The 25,816-nt window shown below is 39.8% G+C and overlaps 1 protein-coding gene across 1 annotated transcript in view; it reads right to left on the bottom strand.

Annotated features, from left to right (window-relative positions):
• The window catches only part of DNAH6 (dynein, axonemal, heavy chain 6), a 305,590-nt gene that overhangs the window by 132,832 nt on the left and 146,942 nt on the right, over positions 1 to 25,816 (bottom strand). The window contains 11 exon segments of the mRNA XM_006866588.1: positions 971 to 1,111; positions 2,861 to 3,013; positions 7,412 to 7,643; positions 8,332 to 8,486; positions 12,220 to 12,293; positions 13,145 to 13,291; positions 15,061 to 15,232; positions 17,162 to 17,293; positions 22,753 to 22,910; positions 23,527 to 23,674; positions 24,514 to 24,735. Coding sequence (XP_006866650.1) covers positions 971 to 1,111; positions 2,861 to 3,013; positions 7,412 to 7,643; positions 8,332 to 8,486; positions 12,220 to 12,293; positions 13,145 to 13,291; positions 15,061 to 15,232; positions 17,162 to 17,293; positions 22,753 to 22,910; positions 23,527 to 23,674; positions 24,514 to 24,735 — 1,734 coding nt within the window.

Genomic DNA, 25,816 nt, shown 5'->3' with positions numbered 1-25,816 from the left:
GGTGATACTTCTCTTCTCCCTGGCTGCTTTTAGTATTCTCTCCTTGTATCTGATTTTGCAGAGCTTGATTATTATATGTCTTGGTGATTTTCTTTTGGGGTCTATCCTTCCTGGGGTACGTTCAGCTTCTTGAATGTTTATCTTCTCATCTTTCAAGATGTTAGGGAAATTTTCTCCAAGAAGCTCTTCAACTGTCTCTTCTGTGGACTTCTCTGATTCTTCCTGGTCCGGAATGCCAATAATTCTCTAGTATATTCACTTTTAACTCTCTTAATAACACAATTTTGTTATTGTTGTCCATCCACTCAAACCTCTTACACATCCTCTTTTCTCTTTATTCTCAGTTGATGGTCTTGCTTCCTACATCACTGGAAAAACAGAAACAATGAAAGAAAACTGTACATCTACCCCTCACCTGCCTCTGTGTTCATCTTCTTTGCCCTCCCTCTTGTTACTCTGGGATAAGCTATGCATACTCCCTACTCAGGTCAATACCACTTAGTTCTGTCTTCTGTATCATCTCTTTCTCTTTCTGGACCAATTTCATCTGTTTCACACATATGTTCTTTAGTGTTTCTCTTTTGCAAATACTTCTCTCTTGACTTCACACACTCCTCTAGTTATTTCCCCAGCTGTCAGCGCTTTAGGGCAGAACTCTGTCAAAGAGGAGCTTTTACTTGTTTTCTCTGATTCCTCTTCTCTCTTCTCTTTTGAACATTCTCCCCCACCACTTTAAGAAAACAGTTCCTGTCAAGATCACCAAAAACTTGTACATTTTATAATTCAGTGATTTTCTCATCCTTTATAAATCCTGCTTTTGCCTTTGTCTTATGACAGCAATATGGTCAATTCATCCCTGGAAGACAAATAAATTCCTAAGTGACCTTTTCAGCTAATGGTTATTCTTTGACAATATGTTACTACTTTAAACTCAAGCATGTCCACCTTCTCCATAAGGGTTGTCACCAACCTGGACAAACCAGTCAATGGTGCAGCAGTTCACAAGGGATGGAAACATCCGACATCTGGCTCGAAACGCCTCTCCCACAGGGCTCATGCAGAGAACAATGTGCAGCTTCTGACGCACTCTGCTGATAAAGTACTGAAACACCTGACAAGAAAACAACAAAATAAAACCCTGACTCAATGGCAATGCACTTTTGGAAGATAGCACTCGTTTTTGATAACAAAGGAAATTTGAGTTAGACTACTCTAACTACTGTTCCATTGTGATATATACATATTATTAGAAGTCCTGGTGTGGCGTTGTGGGTTAATGCATCAGACTGCAAAACCATTTGAATTGCAAGATCGGTGGTTCAAGCTCACCAGCTGCTCCTTGAAAACCCTCTACAGGGTCACTATGGGTCAGAATCGATTCGATAGCACTTAACAACATATATATTATTGTTACGTGCTGTGGTGTTGGTTCGGACTCATAGTGACCCTCTATAGGGTTTCCAAGGAGCAGCTGGTGAGTTTGAACCACAGACCTTGTAGTTCAAGTGGACCTTGCAGTCCATTGCTTTATCCCACAGTACCACACCAGATCTCACTATATATATATATGTATATGTATATATGTATATATATATTGTATGTATATATGTGTATATATATATATACATATATATTTTTATGATGACAAATATATATGTAATAAATCATGTGCTTTTCAACATTCTTCACACAATTCAGTGACTTTAATTTTAACACTAGTGAGGCACACACACCTTAAAATAATCAAACACTTGACATCTGAAGGGCAATATTTACCTAAGGATGAAGTTCAGCAGGGTTCGGAAAGAAGGAAAAGTGGAAACAGGAAACCAAGAAAAGAAGTGTGATAAGTGATTGAGGGGATTGCAACCAAGGAAAGGAAACACAATGTGTGTCAATTGTTGAATGTAAAACTGATGATCTGCTCTATACACCTTCACCCAATTCACAATTTTTTGTGGTTACGTGCCATCAAGACGGTACTGACTCATAGCGACCTTATGCACAGCAGAACGAAACACTGCCCAATCCTGGGCCAACCTCACAATTATTGCCACGCTTGAGTCACTGATGCTGCCACTTTGCTAGTCCATCTCGCTGGGGGTCTTCCTCTTTTCCTCTGATGTTCCACCTTACCAAATATGATATCCTTCTCCAGCAACTGGTCCCTACTGACAATATGTCTGAAGTATGAGAGAAGTTTGGCCATTCTGGCTTCCAATTAGCATTCTGGCTGCACTTCTTCCAACACAGATCTGTTGGTTCTTTTGGCAGCCCATGGCACTTTCAATATTCTCCTCCAACACCATAACTCAAAAGCATCAATTCTTCTACAGTCTTCCTTATTCACTGTCCAGCTTTCTCATGCATATGAGGTTATTGAAAATACCATGGCTTGGGTCAGACACACCTCAGTTTTCAAGTTTACCTCTTTGCTCTTCAATATTTTTAAAAGGTCTTGTGCAATATGTCATTTGATTTCTTGACTACTGCTTCCATGAAGTATGAGTATTCCTGAGTACTTAATTGTGCTCATGAGGAATCTGTACATGGACCAAGAGTCAGTTGTTCGAAGAGAACATGGCAACACTGAATGGTTTAAAATTAAGAAAGGTGTGCAACAGGGCTGGATTCTTTTACCATACTTATTCAACCTGTATGCTGAGCAAGTCACAATAAGAAGTAAGAAATCAACTAAGGCAAATTCCACCACCTATAATAGAAGTTCAGTGTCCCTCAGACACCTCCCCCTTTTCCCCTTCCTATTCCAGACTCTTTAAAGAAACTTAAGGATTTTTAACCAAAAGGCTGAGACAACTTTTTATTTACAAAACCATGTGTCCATTTCAGTATGCCCTACCTCATCTCTGTTCCCTTCAGAAATTCCTACTTCTTTTGCTTTTGGTCTAGTGGCAGCTAAAACCTGCTCCAGTTCATCCTTCTCAAATAAATTAGGCACTTCACCGGAGTTCAGGATGTTATTTATATCTTCTAGGAACTCCTCCACGACAATCTGTAGACAAAAGCACAATGGTTACTACAAGTCACTGAGCACTTTGTATTTATTACAAATAAAATACTAAGTAAATATTTGATCTAAACTTGACATTTAGTTAATTATGTGTTTAAGAAAAGATTAACTCAAAAAGGAAATAGAATCTTAATATTCTAATATTGTCATTGTTGTTAAGTGCCCCCAAGTTGGCTCCAACTCAGTGACTCTGTATAGGGTTTCTGAGGAGCAGCTGGTGGGCTTGAACTGACAACCTGTGGTTTGCAGTCTAGTGCTGATCCTACAGCGCCACATTAGGAGTATTTGTTGTTGTTGTTAAATGCCATCAAGTCGATTACAACCTATAGCGAACCTGTATAAGGTTTCTGAGGAGCTGCTGGTGAGCCTGAACTGCTGACCTTGTAGTTCAAATGCCTTTGCAGTCTGGCGCATTAACCCACAGAGCCATACCAGGACTCCAGGAGTATTTGGGGGAGCATAAATGTTTCTTTTTACAGATATCGGCTGTGATTCTTTGATTATTAGCAAGGACAGATATTGTCTTACATATGCTAGTTCTTTTGTTTAAAATGAACTATTTGTTAATTTATCTATTGAAGTTTTCTTTTAAATTTCAATGAATACTTTTACATGTTATATAATAAAACCTTTTGTCTCTCATATTGTAAATATTTTAAAACATAATTTACTCTTTTGTTTCAGTTAGTTTTCTTTGTTATGTAAAATATGAATCCTATGTATTTAATAATGCAAATGTTCTTGGTATCTTTTTTTCAATGGATTTGGTATAATTATTTCTGTTAATTTCCCTTGTGATCTTATTTTCCTAAAATATTGATTCATAAAATATTAAGCCAAATAAGTTATGTAGCTTTACATTTTGACTTAAATCTATGATTTTAATGCTGAATTAGGGTCACTATGGGTTGGAACTGACTCGACAGCACTTAACAGCAACAACAACATGGTTTGATTATGTTCCATAAATTTTTATTTACAGTAAGTTTGCTTTCACTATTCTCTAAGTAGAGATCTTGATACTGTTTTTCTTGACCCAAGAGTTCTGTATTTGAATGTTTTAAAGTTCTGAGCTACATCATTAAATATTCCATTGATTAAAGCTTGGACAAAGAGTGTTATAGTATAGCTTTGACCTTTTTGAATTTATTGAACATTTCTTTAAACTGAACAAAAAATTCAGTAAGCACTGGATTGTGAACCAAGTCTGCTAGCTGCTCTTCTGGGGAAAGATGAGACTTACAGCCCCATGCGAAAATTTAAAGCCCTGGAATCCCTATACAGGGTTGCTAGGAGTCAGAACAACTTGATGACACTTAACAACAATAGAAAATCATTAAAAAAATTTTTTTCAGTAGTACTGATATATATTTTCCCCTATAAAACATAAAATACAGTGTACAGTTATTAATTCCAACTTAGAAATAATATTCTTTATTTTATTTAAAAACAACTTCTTTCTATGTTTGAGCCCTGGTGTGGCATTGTAGGGTAAGCATGGGGCTGGTAACTGTAAGGTTGGCTGTTCAAACCCACCAGCCACTCAGGGTTACTATGAGTCAGAACCCATTCAACGGCACACAACAACATTTCTATTTTGTATTTACCAGTAGTTGTTTTTGTTTGTTTTTAAGTGCCAAGGAGTTGGTTCCAACTCATAATGACCCTGCATAGGGTTTCCAAGGAGCTGCTGGTGGGTTTGAACTGCCAACGTCCCAGTTAGAAGCAAGTTAAATTCTGTTTTTGCTATTGTGCTTCTTTTAAATTTTTCTCATATTTAGAACACTTTCAACAGTTTTGTACATACATATGTACACACACGGAGTCTAGGTGTAGTACTGTGGGTTAATGTGCTGGACAGCAAAGTCAGTTTGAACCACAAGGTCGGCGGTTCAAATTCACCAGCCGCTCCTTGGAAACCCTATACAGGTTTGCTAAGCATCAGAACTGACTTGATGGTACTTAACAACAACAACAATAAATGTATATACATGGATTCCTGGTGTGGCATTGTAGGATAAGCACTGGACTGATAACCAAACAGTCAGCAGTTCAAATCCACTAGCCACTCCATGGAAACTCTATACAGGGTTGCTATGAGTCAGAACCAACTCGATGGCATACAACAACAGCATGTGTAAAGAGGAATTTTTGTTATCATGGTTATGTTTACTCTTCATTAATACAAAACAGTTGAGATTGGATTAAGATAAGCTAATTTAATGTTCAGAGTCCTGGTGTGGCACTGTGGGTTAATGCGCCAGACTGCAAAGCCGTTTGAACTGCAAGGTCGGCGGTTCAAGCTCACCAGCTGCTCCTTGGAAACCCCATACAGGGTCGCTATGGGTCGGAATCAACTTGAAGGCACTTAACAATAACAACAATTTAATGTTTGGAGTATTTTTTTTTAACTTGCTTGAAAAATTCTATAAGGAATATTTTAAGTTTAGAATAATTAGAAACTGTGGATAAATAAGAAATCCTGGTGTGGCACTGTAGGATAAGCACTGGACTGTGAACCACAAAGTTGGTGATTCAAACCCACTTGCTGCTCTTTAAAAATCCTGTACAGGGTCACTATGAGTTGGAATCAACTCAATGGCACTTAACATTAACAACATAGATAAATAAAAATCATTCACAATTCCATGCCCTAGACATTTTTAAATTGCATATATAGCATCTTTATTTAGATAAATATTAAGCCCAAATGTTTATGCAGATTTAAAAATTCATGTCATAATCTAAAACACATTAAAAAATTTTCATGTTAATTAATATAAATATAGCTACAATTTCATTTTGAATTTTTATACTGTGTTCTATTATATGATTGGAGTCCTGGTGTGGCACTGTGGGTTAATGCTCTGGACTGCAAAGTTGCTTTGAACTGCAAAGTCTGTGGTCAAGGTCACCAGCTGCTCCTTGGAAATCCTATACAGGGTCGCTATGGGTCGTAGTCCACTCAACGGCACTTAACAACAACAACAATATTATGTGATTATAACATAATTTGCTATGCAACTTCTGTCATTGGATTTCAGATTCTTAATTGTTATTTTAAAATGCTGCAACAGATATTCTTAGACATACAACTTTTTATGCAGCTTTGATTATTTTTAAGAGAAATTATTGCCAACTAGTTTCCAGAAGGATTTTGCTAATTCATATTCTACCAGTGACTAGACTCATCTCCCCAACTTTGCTAATACTGAATGTTACAAATTCTAATCTTTGTCAATGTACATGGAACCCCGGTGGCACAGTGATAAAGCAGATGGTCATTAACTGAAAAGTAATGGCTAATGTCTGCTTCCATAGAGACTGACAGCCTGGAAATCCTCTAGGACCGTTCTGCTTGGTCCTGTAGAATCTTCAATAGAGACTGATGGCCTGGAAATCCTCTAGGACTGTTCTGCTTGGTCCTGTAGCACCGCTGTGAGTTGGTCAATGGGCAAGGCCAGAACCCCCGACATTTTTCTTTATTTAAATTTAAATTTACTTGATTATTGATGAGGCTAAACATTTCTTCATGTAAAAATATTTCTCCCAGTTAATGTTTGTATTTCATCCTGTTTACACTTTTTAAATCAATAAATGGAGGTTTATACCATTTATGTTGTTAAGTACCGTGGAGTTGGTTCCAACTCATAGTGACCCTACCTACAGAGGGTTTCCGAGGCTGTAAATCTTTACAGGAGCAGACTGCCTCATCTTTCTCCCACGGAACGGCTGGTAGTTTCGAACTGCCAACCTTGAGGTTAGCAGCCCAATTCATAACCACTACGCTACTACAGCTCCTTATACTATTTATAGGTAAAAGCTATTAGTTTTCGGTTCCTTGGCTAATTTCTAAAAAGGTTATTTTTCCCTAAAGTTAAAATACACAAGTGTACACTCAGTATCTCTCATCTACTAATCTACTACAAGATCAATTCAGGATCAGTTAAATTGGTTATAATATATATATATAATATAATTTTTAATTTTAAAGTGAATTCGACTCTAAAATGCAGTATATATATTTTTTCTTTTCTCAGGTAGAACACAGTTCCCTAACAGTAAATTACTTTCTTGTATTTTCTTCTATAGAAACAGCTTACTGCCCTTCTGCTCTCTGCCTTTTCCATCAAAGAAAAGTTAAAAAGTGTTCTCACCTTTAGAATTTTTAAAAAGACAATAATACTTGGTAAAACAAGTAAAAATATGTAAATCTTTTTACAAGGCCCAAGAAATCTGCTAGGGAACAATCCCTAGCACTTCATCCTGTTGTTGTTGTGTAGTGCCGTTGAGTACTTCATCCTACAAACTGTTTAATACAAACATACAATTGTAACACTTGTACTTTTTCTGTTCTGATATGGGGACTATTATGTGTACCTGAGTGTCTGTGAAAAGGAAAACCATATTCTTGTCATCGACACCAGCCATTTTATACAACTTCCTCAGGTCTTCATGAAAGCTATCATAGTTATAACCCCGGCTCAGTTCAATCTGCAAACATTTGTAACCACATATATGAGCTGCGAGTCTCGTAAGAGACTGCTTTCCTGTGCCTCCTACTCCAACAAGCAGGGCATTGCCTCTTTCCTGTCGGATCATCCGGGCAATCCTGTAGGAAACAAAGCAGAGAAAGACTCATTTCAAGTTTTAAAATATGGCCTCTGCTGGGAGGTCCTGCCTTGGTCCAGAAAGCTGGTGACCAGTGATACATCATTCAGCAATTGGATTTCACAATCCCTGGATTCCATTTGTTTTGTTGTAATCTTGAAACATCTCTTTGAATGTGTGTGTAGTTACCCCTGGTATACTGTGTAAATATCTTTGTAAATCACTTCACATCTTTTTTGAAAATAGACAGGACATATAAAAACAATAAAAAAAAAGCAATCTACTAATACACATAACAAAACCAATAACCCTTGGGATTCCATGTCATATGTATTTAAAATACATTTTAAAGCCTTTTAAATTGCAGTGAGATATACTAATAGACTTTTGTCTATCTAGCAATCTATGTAAAGAGTTTTATACCACTTTATTCTTATCTTTTAAACCAAGAGAAATGACACCTTATCACAGAGCACCTTATCACACTATGAATCCTGGTGGCACCATGGGCTAGGTGATTGGGCTGCTAACCACAAGGCCAATGGCCCAGACCCACCAGACTTCTCCGTAGGAGGAAGAGGAGGCTGTCTGCTTCCGTAAAGATGTCCAGTTTCAGAAATCATACGTAGGGTTGCTGTGAACTGGAATGTACTCGATGGCAGTAGGTTTGTTTCATGATAGCACTATACCTTGAGACGTGTTCTATAGCATCCTGGAAGAACACCAACTTTACTTCTTTGGGATTTGTGAGGTTATAATCGTCCAGGTAGTCCTGTAGCACGTTCGCAATTTTCTCCATATCAGGCATATCATCATAAATTCGATCACTCTTATCTGCTCCAAACTGTAAGAAGGTTTGTGGGAGAAAATCAAGTTGGATCAATTCTGATATATAAGATGCACATAATACACATAACTTTAAGAAACAACACTATTTTGTCTGTGTTGTTCGATAAATCATTTGTTGATAGCTTTTGCCAGTAGAGCTTTTAAATCAAGGAAATGGGACTAGTGAAACCCAGATTTTCACTGGTAACTGGAAAGTTCATTCATGTAACTCTTCAAGTGTTCTGTTGCAGTACTGATAGCTTCTGCACCAACACTCACACATGAGCTTGGGAGAGGTGTTTAATGTCTTCACTTATGCGTTACTCTGGTTTCACACTCTTGCTCTAAGGCCACTGACATCAGGATAAATGGGTAGAAAATTATTCATGGTAGACTTTCATGGTCATAAAAAATAATTACTTTTATAACAACATATAATATTTCACAGCAGCCATCCGGGGTTAAATTGTCAAGAATAAAATCTGAGTTGCAGACCACAGGGAGCTGAATTCTGTGTGAACCTATTGGAGTCCCTGGGTGGAACAAATGTTTAAGGCTCAAGGGCTAATAAAAAGGTTGGCTATTCAAGTGCTCCAGAGGTGATCGACATCTGAAAAAGCAGCCACTGCAAACCCTGTTGAGCACAGTTCTACTCTGATACACATGGGGTCACATGACTCCAAATAGATGCTATGGAAATGAATAAAATGAGTAGTAATAGTTGTACTTGAGCCTATGATGATGTCTTTTCTCTGCTGTAGCAACTAGCCTGTGGGTCATTTTCACCTGTAATCTTTTACTGAAACATATACAGGTGATTCAAGAAGACTCCAGCTGTTCTTTTTCCTATGGTTTATTTTCCCATTTGATCTTAGTAGGAACACACTTTCATCTGTACCTGAAAATAAACCTTCATACAAAGAAATTGTTTATTTTCTTATATATTTTTTCAAGAGATCATCTTCATCTGAGGAACCTGCTAAATGAAAGGTTGATAGTTTGAATCCACCTGCCGCTTTGTGGGAGAAAAGACCCAGAAATCTGCTCCCTTAGGATTGCTGTTGTTTTTATGTGCTGTCAAGTGAGTTCCAAGTTGGTTACAATTCATAATGACACTGTGCATAACAGAATCAAACACTGCTGGCTCCTGAGCTATCCTCACAACCGTTGCCATGTAAGAGCCCATTGTTGAAGTGACAGTGGTAATTCATCTTGTTGAGGGTCACCTTTTTGGCTGATTCTCTATTTCACCAATCTTGATATCCTTTTCCAGGGACTTGTCCCTCCTGGTAATATACCCAAAGTATGTAATACAACATTGCGAAATGTGAGTATTCCAGATCACTTAATTGTACTCATGAGGAATCTGTACCTGGACCAAGAGGCAGTTGTTCGAAGAGAACATGGAAATACTGAATGGTTTAAAATTAAAAAAGGTGTGCGACAAGGTTGTATTCTTTCACCATACTTAACCTGTATGCTGAGCAAATAATACAAGAAGCTGGGTTCTATGAGGAAAAGCATGGCATCAGGATTGGAGGAAGACTCATTAACAACCTGTGATATGCAGATGATACAATCTTGCTTGCTGAAAGTGAAGAGGCCTTAAAACATTTACTGATGAAGATCAAAGAGTACAGTCTTCGGTATGGATTGCATTTCAATGTAAAGAAAACAAAAGTCCTTACTACTGGACCAATAAACAACATTCTTATTAATGGAGAAAAGATCAAAGTTGTCAAGGACTTCATTCTTCTTGGATCAACACTTATGGAAGCAGCAGTCAAGAAATCAAACTACATATTGCATTAGGCAAATCTGCTGCACAAGACCTTTTTACAGTGTTAAAGAGCAAAGATGTCAGCTTGAAGACAAAGATGTCATGCCTGACCCAAGCCATGGTATTTTCAATAACTTCATATGCATGCGAAATCGGGACAGTGAATAAGGAAGACCGGAGAAGAATTGATGCTTTTGAGTTATGGTGTTGGAGGAGAATATTGAAAGTTCCATGGGCTGCCAAAAGAACCAACAGATCTGTGTTGGAAGAAGTGCAGCCAGAATGCTCCTTGGAAACCAGGATGGCCAAACTTCATCTCTCATACTTTAGATACATTGCCAGGAGGGACCAGTCACTGGAGAAATATATCATGTTTGGTAAGGTGGAGGGTCAGCGAAAAAGAGGAAGACCCTCCAACAAGATGGATTGGCCAAGTGGCAGCATTGATGGACTCAAGCGTGACAACAGTAGTGAGGTTGGCCCAGGATCATGCAAGTGTTTCGTTCTGCTGTGCATAAGGTTGCTATGGGTCAGTACCGAGAGACAGCACCTGACAACAACAACAACAAATGTAAGACAAAGTCTCATCATCCTTGTTTTTGAGGTGCGTTCTGGCTGTCTTTCTTCCAAGGCAGATTTGTTCATTCTTCTGGAAGCCATGATACATCCAATGGTACAGAAGGAACTGATGCTACTGAAGGAAGAGGTCCAGGCTGTTCTGAAGACTGGAGAAAAACAAGGCTCCAAGAATCCATGGAATACCAATTGAGAAGCTTCAACAGACGCAATGCTGGAAGTGCTCACTTGTCTGTGCCAACTACCTGGCCTACCAACTGGAGGAGATCCACATTTGTGCCCACTCCAAAGAAAGATGATCTTCTCAAAGACTGTTGTTATTGTTGATGCTAAGTGCTGTGAAGTCAGTTCTAACTCACAGCAGTCCTGTGCAGGGTTTCTGAGGAGTGGCTGGAGAACTTGAACTGCCAACCTTGTGTTTAGCAGTCCAGTGTCTATTCTATACCACTGTATCAGGAGCCTTAAAGAGTACAGTCTAGAAAATCCTACGGGGGCAGTTGTACCTTGTCCTCTAGGGTCACTATGAATCAGAAGCCACTCGACGGCCCACAGCATTCACCAGAGTAGTGAGGTATCATATACACATTATATAGAGACAAGTACGTTCATGTAACCAGCACTGTATGAACAGAACACATGGCACCTCCTCTCTTGGACACACAGGAAATGGTGTAACCAAAGAAAAGCCAACTTGTTTAAACACAATGGTCATTTGTCAGTATAAGCAGGGTGGTTAGAAATTGATGAGTTTCTCTAGGCTGGGCCACAGGGTAAAATTAGGGTCCATGTTAAAAATCACTGTGGAGACAGACTTAAAAGATTTACTATAAGGAAAAATGTGCTACTAATTAGGCCTACCCTGAAATGAAGAGGGAAGTTCTACTAAGTCACTTCTCATCCCTGGAAGTGTTTAAACAGAGATTGAACAGGTAGATAGAGCTCAGGAAGGGGATTCTGGTTCTGAGTTAAGAGACTTAACCTCTTGGCTTTCTTACAAATTAAATGCCTGATTGCGTTCTGATTCAAACTATAATGAAAACAATTTAATTAGATCAGTGATCAGCAAATGTTTTCTGTAAAGGGCCAGACAGTAACTATTTGAGGCTTTGTGGCTCCTGTGGTCTCCATCATGCTGGCCATTCTGACAGTGCAGTGGGAAAGCAGCCTCTCGGAGACTACAAAACTGGCGGCCATGGGTGTGGCTGTGTTCCAACGAAATCATACATACGAAAACAGGAGGTGGTTGCATTTGAGACATGGGTCATACTTAGTTTGCTGACTTCTGGTCTAGATCTTTATCGTCACAGAGGCAAAGTTCTAATAGAATTTAAACCTGATTTGGAAAATGGCAAATGCTTTAGATCCTTAAAATGCAAGTAACAAACATACTTGCCTTAATAAAATCTCCAAATATGATGGGCTTACTCAAAAAATATTCCAGGTCAATTGCAATTCCAAAATGTTTGTCTATATAAAAAACAAAATTAATTTTAATATAATGATAAACTTGATTACAGTATTTTAATAATACATGTTAACAATGATAACGTGATATATTTAATGATAAGTATAGAATTATGTTTAATGATATAATTAATATAATATCAGCTGTTATTTCACGTCAAAGTCCTAATTGTTGTTGTTGTTGTTGTTGTTAAGTGCCATTGAGTCGGTTCCGACCCATAGCGACCCTGTACAGGGTTTCCAAGGCTGTAAATCTTTACGGGAGTAGAAAGCCTCATCTTTCTCCCGCGTAGCGGCTGGTAGTTTCGAACCGCTGTCCTTAAGGTTCGCAGCCCGATTCGTAACCACTATGCTACCAGAGCTCCTTCCAAAGTCCTAATTAGTATAAATAAAAACTAAGAGAGCGAGAGCCAGGTTAACACTGAACCACTTCAGTCTGGTTGACAATTATTCAGATTGAAGATGAAGAATACTCAATAAATATTTAAAATTTTTAAGAAATAGTGAACACATTCTTTCTTAACAAGAAGCATTTAAAAAATTTCCTGGCTGCTTCTCAGACAAAACACTACTTCTACTTTCCCTCTGCTTAAAATTCAAATACTGAATTTACAATATTAAGCTTGAGCTCTTGAATTTCAAGAAAATAACTTTCATAATAAATCTTACACCTGAGCCATCAAAGAAAAGAACTTTTATTCGTAAGTGTCTGAAATTTGTTTTATGTTACAATCTATAAACTCATTTTAGTTTTCCATCATAGAAGTCATATTGGTTTTCTGTTATCAGAAACAAACAAACCAAGAAGACAAACCGCACAATGCCATGACAGATGAAGAGAGACTGAGACTTACTGGCCATTTCTGTCAAAATACCATGGAAATAGTGCTTGTCTTCATTATTAATCAAACGATCATGGAAGACTCTTTGACATTCATGGCAAAAGAGTCGAAAAATCTGCATTTCTTCTCTTATTGTTCCTGGATCACACTGGAGGATACCTGTATTTTAAGAAAAGAGGGAGAAAGAAATTCTACCTTAGTGAAATATCCAAGTAATCGTTTTAAAGTTACTGATTAGAAAATCCTCAAGTACAAATTTATCCCCCACCACCAAAAACTGATGACTCCCATCTATACCCACATAAAATGGTGATCTCATTTTTTTTTTTTTTAAAAAAACTAAATTGGGACACATTATCTGACAAAACCCACTTTTTTCTTGTTTTGTGATGTTTCTTTAATTGAACATACAAAGTGATCAGATCTCATTATCACATTGAGTTGCAATATTTTAAGCGGGAGGGCCACGTTTCTTGAAAAATATATGTGTTCTAAAAATGGGCAAAGGTGAAGGCCTTTTGGTTTGGGATAATGTACCATTTTGGAAACAGGAGTGATATAAGCATGAGAAGATTAATATCACTGAATTGTATACTTAAAACGACAGAGGTTTAGGTGTCTAGTTCTTACCATATTAAAAAAAAAAAAAAAAGACAAGTGCTAACAACAACAACAAAACAAACAAAGGACTTTGATAAACATTTCCCCAAAGAAGACATACAAATGGCTAGTAAAACGCTTGATATCATTAGCCACTGTTGTTAAGTGCCTTCGAGTTGGTTCAAACTCATGGGACTCTATATAGGGTTTCTGAGGCTTTAAGTTTTTGTGGAAGCAGTAAGCCCCATCTTTCTCCCACGGAGCGGCTGACAAGCTTGAACCCTGGACCTTGTGGTTTGGAGTCCAGTGCTTCCAGTCCAGTGTTTAGGGAAGTTCAAATAAAAACCACAATGAGATAGCTAGGATGGTTAATAACAATAAAATGAAAAATCGTAAATGTTGGCCAGGATGTGGAGAAATGGAAACACTTGTACATTACTAGTGGAATGGAAAGCAGTTTGGTGTGTCCTAAAAAAGTTAAACATAGAATTACCTTTCCACTGTCCAATGCCACTGAGTGCTTCAGACTCACAGTGACCCTAACATGGCAGAGGAGGACTGCTCCCTCACAGGAGTCTCATGCTACTGTGGAGTAATAGGATATTTCTTTCTAATTAAAAAAAAAAAACTTTTTATTGTGAACTGAGTGAAGGTTTACAGGGTATTTCTATAGGTATAGGTAGTATTTCTATACCCTTTTATAGCTCAAGTTTGTGTATTTGTGTCTGTAATATCAATGTGTTTTAAAATGATTGAAGTGTCGATATTTCTCAGTCAACATTAGTGGAAATAAAAAAGTTTCCACAATGTTTTAATGATATGTGGGGACAAGGAGAAAGATAATTAAAATGGGAATTTCACTTTATAATATACCATATTATTGTTAGACACAAATGGACCCTGGCTTTTGAGGCTTTCAGAAGTTATTGAAAAGATAGGAACAGAACACAGTGTAGAAGGGTGATACATGATTAGACAATAACTGAGGAGCAGGAAGTGATTCCAAAGCACTTTAGTACCATTAAAAGAAACACAGCATGTTCCAAAGTTGTCTAGGATAAAAATGCATTCATCCATGCCAGGGCTACACTGCTAATATGGGAGGCAAACTTTCAACGGAGGAAGAGGAAAACTTATTGTGTTGTTCTGTGGCAAAGACAGTAGGCATTCCTGGAAGGAAGAGCCAGGCTACAGGGCAGGAAAAAGAAAACAGAATCAGAGAATCGCCAAAACAGGATTTGGAAAGACCGAGGATCTGTGGTAAGATTTGTGGGTCAGTGGAAATGAAGGAAGGGGAGAGATCAGAGAATGAGGGTTCAGTACACTACCTTGCACACATTTGGATAAATCCCTTAAATTAAAGACGTAATGGGACTTGGCTGGTGTTGGGAGAAGGTCAATACTCATTCTGTTATAAATCTCAACTGCGGCTTCAACAATGTTTGAGGCAGTTTGCTTTACAGCTTGTGGGAAGTCATTCAGGAAGCCATTTAAAATGGCCTGAAACCAGAAACACAATGGGAGAGGGTTAGACTTTTTTTGTAACCAAATATTTATCTATCAGTCCTTCAGATCTGATAACACTTTTTCTAATAATAACCAGAAAGCAAGATTCCAATGTAAAGACATCTGGGTACTAAAGTCCTTATATAGACTCTAGACTATGTTCTCAAGAATGGGTTCACTCCTGTTTTATCTAATTGGTCAATGATGCCTGAGTGGCATCCATAGCTAACTAGTGAACTGACCATGCTTTACTCTCAAGTGGTTCAGACCTCTACTTGCTGATGGATCCAGAGGGTCTTTATGGAAAGCCCAAACTCATCTGGAAATGAACTAAAGTCCTTTCTCTGATATTTATGGGTGGATGATCGACGATTCTTCCCTGAGTTTTAAAATGCTTCTTACTGAGAACTATGAACTCCTCCTAAGCCCAGATTTTCATCTCAGTAAAGTATACCATATTACAGCAGCTAAGGAACATGGCATCACGAATGGGGGACGACTCATTAACAACTTGTGATTTGCAGATGACACAACCTTGCTTGCTGAAAACAAAAAAGGACTGATGAAGAGGACTTGAAATGCTTACTGATGAAGATCAAACACTACAGCTTTCAGTATGGGTTACACCTCAAGGTAAAGAAAACAAAAATCTTCACAGCTGACCAATAAATAACATTGCGATAAATGGAGAAAAGATTGAAGTTGCCAAAGACTTCATTTTGCTTGGATCAACCATCAACACTCATGGAAGCAGCAGTCAAGAAATCAAAAGACATATTGCATTAGGCAAATCTGCACAAAACCTCTTTAAAGTGATGAAGACCAAAAGTGTCATTTTGAGGACTAAGGTGTGCCTGACCCAAGCCATTGCATATTCAATAGCCTCATATACATATGAAAGTTGGACTGTGAATGATCTTCAGCACAATTTTACTTGCATGCAATATTAATTATATGGTTCAATGATTTCAACATTCCATTTGGTCACTTTTCTTTGGAATAGGCACAGATAAAAAGATCTCTTCCACTACATTGGTTAGGAAGCTGTCTTCCAAATTTCTTGACATATGTAAGTGAGCACCTCCAGTGCTGCATCAGTTTGTTGAAAGATTTCAATTTGTATTCCGTGAATTCCTGAAGCCTGTTTGTTTGCCAGTCGCCAAAACGATCTTGCTCTGCACATGCATCCCCTTTTCTGTTTCTCTGTGATTGCATGTAACCAAGGGCTTTCCATTTCCAGGATCTCTCCTACTTGTCAATTTACATTCTCCAAGACTATCTTTTTTAGGCACATTCTAGTCATGGTGCTTCGTATTCTTTCATCATTCTACTCAAAACAATGTCTTTTTATTGAACATTTGGGCTTAGCACTTTGAATTTAATCTTTGAAGTCACCTTACAAAGCAGACATCCTTATTCTCTCCATTCAGAAGAGGAGACAGTGGTCCCTTAGGGAATTAGTTCAGGTGAATGAAATATGGATGGTCTTGTTGGAGGTAGTGGTGGTGGCAGAGGTGAGGAGTACTGTTTTAGGTTTAGTGAGATTAAGTTCATTCAGGGGCACAGCAGGTGTTGCCATTTAATGGGCACAAAACTGGTGGTCAGGAATGAGCTGAGCACAGAGGAGAGGGCTGGGCAGTGGATGAGATCTGCTGAGAGACAGAGGCCTTAACGATGTAGCCTTCCTTAAGGACTAGAACTGTGCTCTTGGCAATCTTTTTGCAGTCCGAAAACTATCTCTAGGGCCATAAACACAGTGACAGGGACACAAATGCCTGTTCAGCTGTTCATCAGGTTTCTCTGTGTCACCTGGTTTCTGCTTAGGGAAAGACAGATGGGCTACTTATAAACACAACAGACCACTTTGATGGGGGAAGATGTATGCATATATTTACCTCTTGTCTAGATTAACTCCATACTCACCTGAAAAATCTGTTTCAGACTGTGCTCTGAGGGCGTTGGGAGGCACAACATGCTGAAGTGTCGGATGAAGCGGGGGGTCACAGGGTTGCGGCCACCACCTGGAGGTGCACATGCTGATAAGATAGTTACATCCTGTTGTGGGGAGAGATCCACTCGGATCATCAGCAAAGAAAGTGACAGGATCTGTCCAGTCCAGCGGCAGGACTCAAAGTCAACATTTTTTAATGGCCTGCCACATGCCATTATGCTACTTAACCATCACAATCACCCCGGGAGCCCCAGGAAATCTCTATTATTATCCCCATTGTATCGATTATAAAAATCAAGGCCTTGGAATGGTTAAGTTAGCTGTTCCAAGTCCTTCAACTAACTCATCTACCTTGTATAAACATTCTTATATAGAAACGTAATCTCATTATTGATAAATGAAACATTCTATGATGGTTACCGGGGCAAGACGTGCTGGGATTGGGAGGTGGAGGGAATTATTCAGGGGCTAGAGGGTAGACACATGGTAACATGAGTGAGAGAGCAGGCAGTACAAAGAGGGAGGTTAGCAGAGGGCAGATAAGGTAGCAGTAGACACATCAAGGAATACAAGAGTTAAAGGAAATAAAGGTAAACACTGTTAACTGATGGTACCTGGAGGGGATCGCAATCACTATAATGAAGCAAAATATATGATTTGCTGGATGTAAAACTAATGATCTTCTCTGTAAACCTTCACTCAATACACAAAAAAAGTTAAAAGGACGTAATATTAAAATACCATAAGAATTTGTATCCGATGGTAGAATATATTCATTCTTTCAATAAATATGAGGGAGTAGGTAGGCTTTGTGTTATGTATAGCAGGCACTGTACTGGACTTTTCATGGAGCTAGAGGGGAGGACGAAGCTTAATGCCACAAACTAATAATCTCGTAAATCAATATGTGAATATAAACTATGGTGAGTATTTTGAAGGATGGAGCATAATGCTGTCAGTGCTTGGTAGGAGGGCCTACCTTAGTCCAGAGTGTCAGAAAAGATTTCACCAAGAAAGTGACATGTTAGAGGGCAGCTGAAAGCTGTTAGGACTCATAGCTAAGGCCCAAGTGGGGAAGTTGGGTAAAGGGAAGAGCCTGTGCAAATTCCTTCAACAAGAGGGGAAATCCTAAAATGAACAGCAAAACACTGATGGGTTTTAAGAAAGAGGATGATAGTATTACAACTGCTTTTAAGAAGACGACTCTGGCTATTTGCAGGGACGAGGTGGGGCGGGGGCAGACGGCAGAGGTGTGGACACAGTGGAACAGTGAGAGTTTCAGTGTTCCAGGAGACAGAGGGCTTGGCTTCAGATAATGGCCTGGGAGGATACAGGTGATCAGAGAAACAGTTACTATGCTTAGCCTATCTGTTAGAAGAAGATTCTGGAATTGGAAAAGCTAATTAGATTGGTCATCAAGTTTTTGGGAGACCTGGTATAGTGCTGTGGGATCTGCACTGGACTGCTAACCACAAGGTCAGCCATTCAAACCTACCAGCTGCTCCTTGGAAACCTTATTCAGGACCACTATGAGTTGGACCCGACTCGATGGCACATGACAATGACAGTGATGACAGTAAATTAGATGAAGAGTTCTTCTGGGCAGTATCTCTCTTTTTCTTGGATCTATAATATCAAAGCCTGAGACGGGTAGTTCTTGTTTCTATGTGAATTCAGTTCCAACAAACAACAGCCTACTGTGTGTGAGTCAGGAGCCCTGGAATCATTGTGGATTATGCATTGGGCTGCTAACTACAAAGTAAGTAGTTCAAATCCACCGAGGGAGAAAGATGAGACTTTCTGCTCCTATAAAGAGTTACAACTTCAGAAATTGTATATAGGGTCATTAGGAGTTGGAACCAACTCAACGGCACACAGCAGCAGCGAGTGCAAGTTGCTGAGCTCAGCAGGGACCATGAAAATTTGAGGTCAGGGACCCAAAGTCCAATGTGGAAGAATAGGACACAAAGATGATCACATCTAATTTGAGACAGCAGGTTAAAGGTTATAACTAAGGCACACAATAATCCATGTAGTTTAAAGAGAAGATGAATGACAATGAAATGGAGAGAGGGGGCAGGGAGGGGTGTCCAGGGAAGACTCATAGAACAAGTAATTTAGAGGAAGTCTTGAAGAAGTGGAAGGATTCCATATGACAGAACCTTCTAGGCGGGGGAAGTCTTTACAAAGGCCCCGGGGGTAGGTGTGGGTGTGGGTGTGGTGGGTGGTAACAAGCCATCTGCTTCGGAGGCAGCTGTGGGAGACACTTGAGTCCAAACAGCAGTCTAAGGCTCTGTGTTGTTGTAGTTGGTGTTGTTAAGTGCCGTTGAATCAGTTCTGACCCGTAGCAACACTGTCTAGGTTTTCTAAGGAGCAGCTGGTGAGCTTGAACCACCAACCTTGTGGTTCAACAGACTTTGCAGTCCAGTGCATTAGCCCACAGCACCACACCAGAAGACCCCAGGTTCCAGAGTGAGATATTTCCATGTCATTTATTTGACTACTGAATACCTGAGCTGAGGACTGGCGTAGTGGAGGCTTGGCCTGGTCATTCTCTTCCTGCCCTCACACCTCTGGCAGAGACAGGGAAATACAGGGTCACTATGAGTCTGAACCAACTTGATGGCACTTAACAACAAAGTGGAGAGCCTAATCTTCCTCCAACAGGTAATTGGAAAGCAAAGTTAGATAAACTCTTTTGCAAAGTTAAGGTTTGTGCAAAAAACTTGCTTTGTTTACAAGATGTCCTCATTGTATTCTGACTGTCTTCAGTAGAGATTTAACAGTTTAGTATTGACTTCAAATACAGTCTGGGCCAAGAAAGCTTCTGACCTCTTCCAGGTGACTGAATGTGGGCTATTTCCCATGTCAGGCTCCCTGGAAAAGGGACCAAGTGGACCTTTTATCAGGACTTACTACTTGTTCCTTATCAGTATTCACTTCCTCTGCTTTTCAATCTCTATCCCCCTGTCTGCCACTTACACCTATTTTATTCTGGTAGTATAGGGGTTACAAGTCGGGATGCTAACCTCAAGGTCAGCAATTCAAAACTACCAGCCATTCTGTGGGAGAAAGATGAGACTTTCTGTTCTTGTAAAGTTTTACAGCCTCAGAAACTATGTTGGGTCACTAGGAGTTGGAACTGACTCCACAGAATCACTATGTCTTACTTGGAATCCTGGTGTGGCGCTGTAAGATAAGCACTGGACTGCAGACAGAGTTTGGTGATTCAAACCCACCAGATGTTCCTTGGAAACCCTATACAGGGTCACTAGGAGTTGGAACCCAACTCAACAGCACTTAAGAATAATAATGTCTTAATTTTTAAAAAAGAAATAAAAACTTCTATCTCAAACGTTCCTCTATATCTGATTGCTATATTTCATCTGTCATTTTCCACAGGAATTCACCCTTCCTTGGCATATGCTTTTACCTGAATGTGAATTGCACTTTGTTGTTACCTGCCTTCGAGTCGATCTCATGTGTGCAGAGTAGAGAACTGCTTCACAGGGTTTTTAAGACAGACCTTTCAGAAGCAGATTGTCAGGCCTACCTTCCATAGCAGCTTTGGGTGGGTTTGAATTTCCAATTTTTAGATGATTAGATGAGCACTTAGCCATGTGCACCATCCAGGTTTGCTGCTGGGAGCTCTGCTAGAGCAGAGAGTTTTGACAGTGTCACTCGCTCTGGTATCTCTCACTAGAAAAGGGCACCGTGTTTAGTCAAGTCAAGGGCCAGCAAAAAATGAGGAAAACCCTCGTTGAGATTGATTAACATGACAGCCTCAACAATGGGTTCATACACATCAAAGGTCATGGAGATGGTATGTTGTTGTTCAGTGCAATCGAGTTGGTTGCGACTCATAGTGACCCTGAACAGGGTTTCCGAGGCTGTAAATCTTTACGGGAGCAGAAAGCCTTATCTTTCTCCCACGGAGCAGCTGGTAGTTTCAAACTGCTGACCTTGAGGTTTGCAGCCCAATTTGTAACCACTATGCTACCAGAGCATAGGACCGGGAAATCTTTCATTCTGTTATCAGGAGTTGGCACCAATTTGATGGCAACTGACAACATTAATCCCCAGGATATAAAATAGTTCCTGGCATAATTTATAGTAGATGCTCAATAAATATTTATTGACTGTCTAATTGGCTGAATTAAAGACTTTTCACTCAGTCTTGTAATTTACATGATAGACACTGTGTCTGTTACGTTGCATTAAATGCTTAATATGTGTAAGTCTACTTCACGTATGTAAAAGTGACCTCCTCTTTTGGACTTCTATCTATAACCTTTCCTTTCCTTCTAAATATTTTTTTTTAAAGTAATTTCTCATTTCTCCTTTCTCTAGTTTTCTTGCTTAAGAAGCCAATAGCCTGGTAGAGTTCTACTTAGATGGCCCAACGCACCTGAGCTTAACATGGGGACAGGGAGAAATCTTGGCTGAAAGTATTGATTTGTGAGTCCAATGATCTGGGTTCAAATCCCAGTTCTGCCATTTAGTAGTAGTGTGACCTTGGGTTGGTTACTTAAATATTAATATTATGGTCGTCTGTTTCTTCATCTGTAAAATGGGGCTCATAGTACTAATAGAATGTCAGGGGAGTTAGTAAGTGGGAGGTACTTAGAACTGCCTGGTACAACTCAATGCTTGTTTTTACTGTACACAAAACAAAACTGGTTCCTCTTTCCTGTCTGGGTTGAGGGGTCACATTCTCCAGAACAGACACAGGGCCGATATCTTAAGCTCCTTCCCGCTCAGTCTCCACATCCTACACATCATATCAATCTTCCCTTAACCTGCTTGTCAACCTTCAACACACGGGGCACCAACCTCCTCTCCTCTCAGATCCTGCAGTGGCCTCTGGTCTTGCTTTCTCTCTAGTTCACTGCTACGCTGCAGCCAGTGGGAGCTTTCCATAACGTTCCCTTCAGAGGTTCCCCATCACTCACAGGAGCAACCCATGTTCCTCATCATGGCATCAGGGCCCTCTGGAAACCTCTCAGGCATCTTTTCCAGCTACTTGGGTGCTCACATTGAGCACTGCATGGTATTACACAGGCCCTGCTCCTGGGCTGGAAAACCTGAATTTCCTTGCTTTGCTAAGGAGATGTTATGGTTGTTGTTAAGTGCCTTGGAGTCAGTTCTAACTCACAGTGATTCTGGATAGGGTTTTTGAGGAGTGGCTAGTGAGTTTAAACTGCTGACCCTGCAGTTCAAACTGACATTGCTGTCCATACTTATCCTACAGTGCCTTGAAATCACTTCCTCTGAGAAGGCTTCTTTCTCTCAAGCTCAACCCAGCCCCACAATTCCCTCCTGTCTTTCAACTCATCACCCTGCATTACAAACACACTGTTCACACTGAAGCTGACCCCTCAGGGATGGAGACTGTCACTTGTTCCTGAATCTCTGAATTGGGCATTGCAGGAACGCAACTAGATAAACTGAGTTATATGAGTTAAATTGAATGGACTGAATGACATCAAAGAAACTCTGATGTCACATTCCTTCCCATGCCATTTAAATGTAAGAATACAAAATAACTTTAAACAGAAACTACCTGGATTTCTTTCCAAAAGAGTTTGTTTCTGTCATAAAATCCACCAAAATCTTGGTACTGCCGTAGTAACTCAATGGGTGGCTGAGAGCCATAGCGATCTAGTCTGGGCATGTTTAAGTCGTCAACAAAAATCACAACTCGTTTGTTTCCTGGTGCACCTGTGGGGGAAGACAATTAATTTTAAAATGACAATTTGCCCTTGGAACATGTCACTCAAAACTTAGGTCTGAGTTCATGCTAAGTGGGAGACATTGTGAGCTCAGTTCTTCTGGAGTGAGGAAGAGAGCCCTCCCTTTGGTCTCACATTCACGTTGTCAGCCCCACCCATGTCCCCCACTCTCATAGGCACCTGACTTCCTGTGAGAGCTCCACTTTCCTCAGTCTCTGTCACAACCACTGCCCTCACCAACTGTGTGGCATGGGCATGATGTGAAGAAGGTCACCGAAGGTTTACTCACACAAATGCCATCCACCACCCTCATGGAGAAAAAAAGTCTAGACATGCCCAAGCATCCTGATTACATCAATGTAGTGACGCTGCACAATGTCACATTAACTTCCATTAAGTCACTATACAAACTTGCCAAGGAAGCGTGAGTTATGGCGGGGATGAGAGAAGGGCTTAACGCAGAGGAGGTCTCTGCCTGATGAACACACAGCCATGCCCCTGTGCTTGGAGTCATTACAACTGTGTTTGTATTCTGTGCACTCTTCCAGCGGTTTATAAGAGTGATAAGTAACTTGTGTGGGGCAAACTAACATGCTAATGCTTACCTAGAATATTTTTTCTTTTCCGTTCCAGTTTTGACTCAATAATCTCTTGTGTCCTTGCAGATGAAGTTTGAGCAGAAAAATTTAGATAAACAGGAACATAGCCAGCTGTCTCTTGAATTTTATTTAATAATCCCTTTGCTATAACAGACTTTAAATTAAAACGAAAAAAAAACATTGATTTCAAATTCAATAGAATATTTTCTCAATTGTCTATAAACCAATATGATGAGACAGAATAGGATGCAAGGTGAGAGAGGTTAGAGCCATATTAGAATGTCTGTGTTTCTTTTGCTGGAGATTCCATTTAGTCATATTTATGAGCATCAAACCAATATTCTAACTGACTCCATCTCATTCTGACAAAAGCTTGCATCTATTTTCATACCGAAATCTTTTTGAGTACTGTATAAGCCAATTTGATATCAAGAGTCACAGAAGGACCCAGACACATGCTGCATCTCTTTTAGAAACAATAGAGACCCAGAGCCAGTGAATCCCTGTCTATGTGGGATCTCCCCAAACCAACAAGTCCAATAGTCAGCATTTCTCCCCATGCTTGGCTTTTCTCCACAATAGTCAAACGATACTGCTGCCATGCTACATAATAGGCTGAAGAAACAAACTGACCTTCATCAACAGTCTACTGGGGACATCAGCTGCTCTGGCTAATTCCTACCCTGACCAGTGCAGTAGACAGCCCCAGAAATTGCAAGGGGCACAATGCCAAAGCACTAAGACACTAACAATAGTCCACAGGATCCTCTGGTTTATATAATACTGACACCGAGGATTTATTCAGGAACTGGCAAACTGTGGAACAATTCCTAGGGTCCATATGGATTCAGCACAGGTACTTTCTTCCTGAAAAAAATGATCAAAATTCAAAAGAACTTCCCCTGAGAAATAATGCAGGATTTCTGGTGCTTGTAATTCTAAGTTTAATACACTCTCAATATTAGACATTCTTGTTTAATGTAGGTTTCCTACCTTACCAACTCCAGTTATTCCAGTAAACAACACTGAATGTTTGACCGCAAGTAGTTTTTCCATTAGATATCCAAAGCGCACAGTGTCAGTTGTGGGGACAAGCATTTCAAAAAATGGAACATCTCGGCTGTACTTGAAGGCAGGTATGATTCGTTCCCAGGGATCCAGCCGTTTGGTTTCAAAGTCCATGTGAATGCTCCACAGATCACCAGAGCTGGGGAGCTAAAGTGTAAAAGTTACCACCACCTTCAGTAGGATTGATTCACTCCGAAACAAAGGAAGTTAAAGAACATGAATGCATGTGGATTTCTTTATTCTTTCTCGACACACAGTTGTTTAGGTTGTTGTTATGTGCCTTTGAATCAGTTCTGACTCATAGCAACCCTGTATAGGGTTTTCTGTGGAGTGGCTGGTGAGCTTTAACCGCCAACCCGGAGGTTCAAACTGGCCTTACAGCCTAGCGCATTAACCCACAGTGCCACACCAGGACTCCATAGTTGCATAGGTAGCAGACTCTAATTCTTTAAACACAACCATGCAACACAGTGCATGAGAATATCTGATGTATTGATCCATATCATGGTTGCTGTTGTGTGCTATCAAGTAATTCTGACTCAGTGAATTTATAGGACCGAGTAGAACGACCCCATAGGGTTTCCTACGTTGCAGTATTTACAGAAAGAGATCGTCAAATGTTTTCTTTTAAAGATTGGCTGGTGGGTTCACACCATGGACCTTTCTGTTATCAGTTGAGCACTAACCCATTGCATTATAATTGATTATTGCAATATAATTGAAAATATTAAAATCATAAAGCATGTTTAATTCAATTCACCATTTAGGGGCTTGCTCCATGCCAATCACTGTGCATGGACTTGGGGGCACAGTGTTGAGTGAGACCCAACCTTTGCCTTCTAGTGCCTCGTAAACTACATGGGGGAGACAAGCCTATCAGTCAACATCCATGGGGAAGTAAAGATTCTAATAGGATTAGCACTGGACTGAGAACCACAAAGTCTGTGGTTAGAGCCCACAAGCTGCTCCACAGAAGAAAGATGAGGCTCTCACAAAGATTTAAAAGCCTGGGAAACTATATAGTCACTATGAGTGAGAACCAACTGGAAGGCACTTAGCAGCAACAACAATGGAGTTTAGTATATTCACACAGGAGTGAGTGATGGTTCGTTTCTACCTGTAGGTGTGTTATGGAAAGTAATCTGAGAATCCTTCTAAAGGTTAGTAATGCTACAGTTTAGACTTAAAGTACAAGCAGGAATCAGATAGACGCAGAGATAAGATGCGG

This window comes from Chrysochloris asiatica, unplaced genomic scaffold (assembly GCF_000296735.1).
Source record: "Chrysochloris asiatica unplaced genomic scaffold, ChrAsi1.0 scaffold00093, whole genome shotgun sequence".
Taxonomy (NCBI): Eukaryota; Metazoa; Chordata; class Mammalia; order Afrosoricida; family Chrysochloridae; genus Chrysochloris; species Chrysochloris asiatica.
Note: the sequence above shows the minus strand (reverse complement) of the source record. Positions and strands in the feature narration are given on the sequence as shown.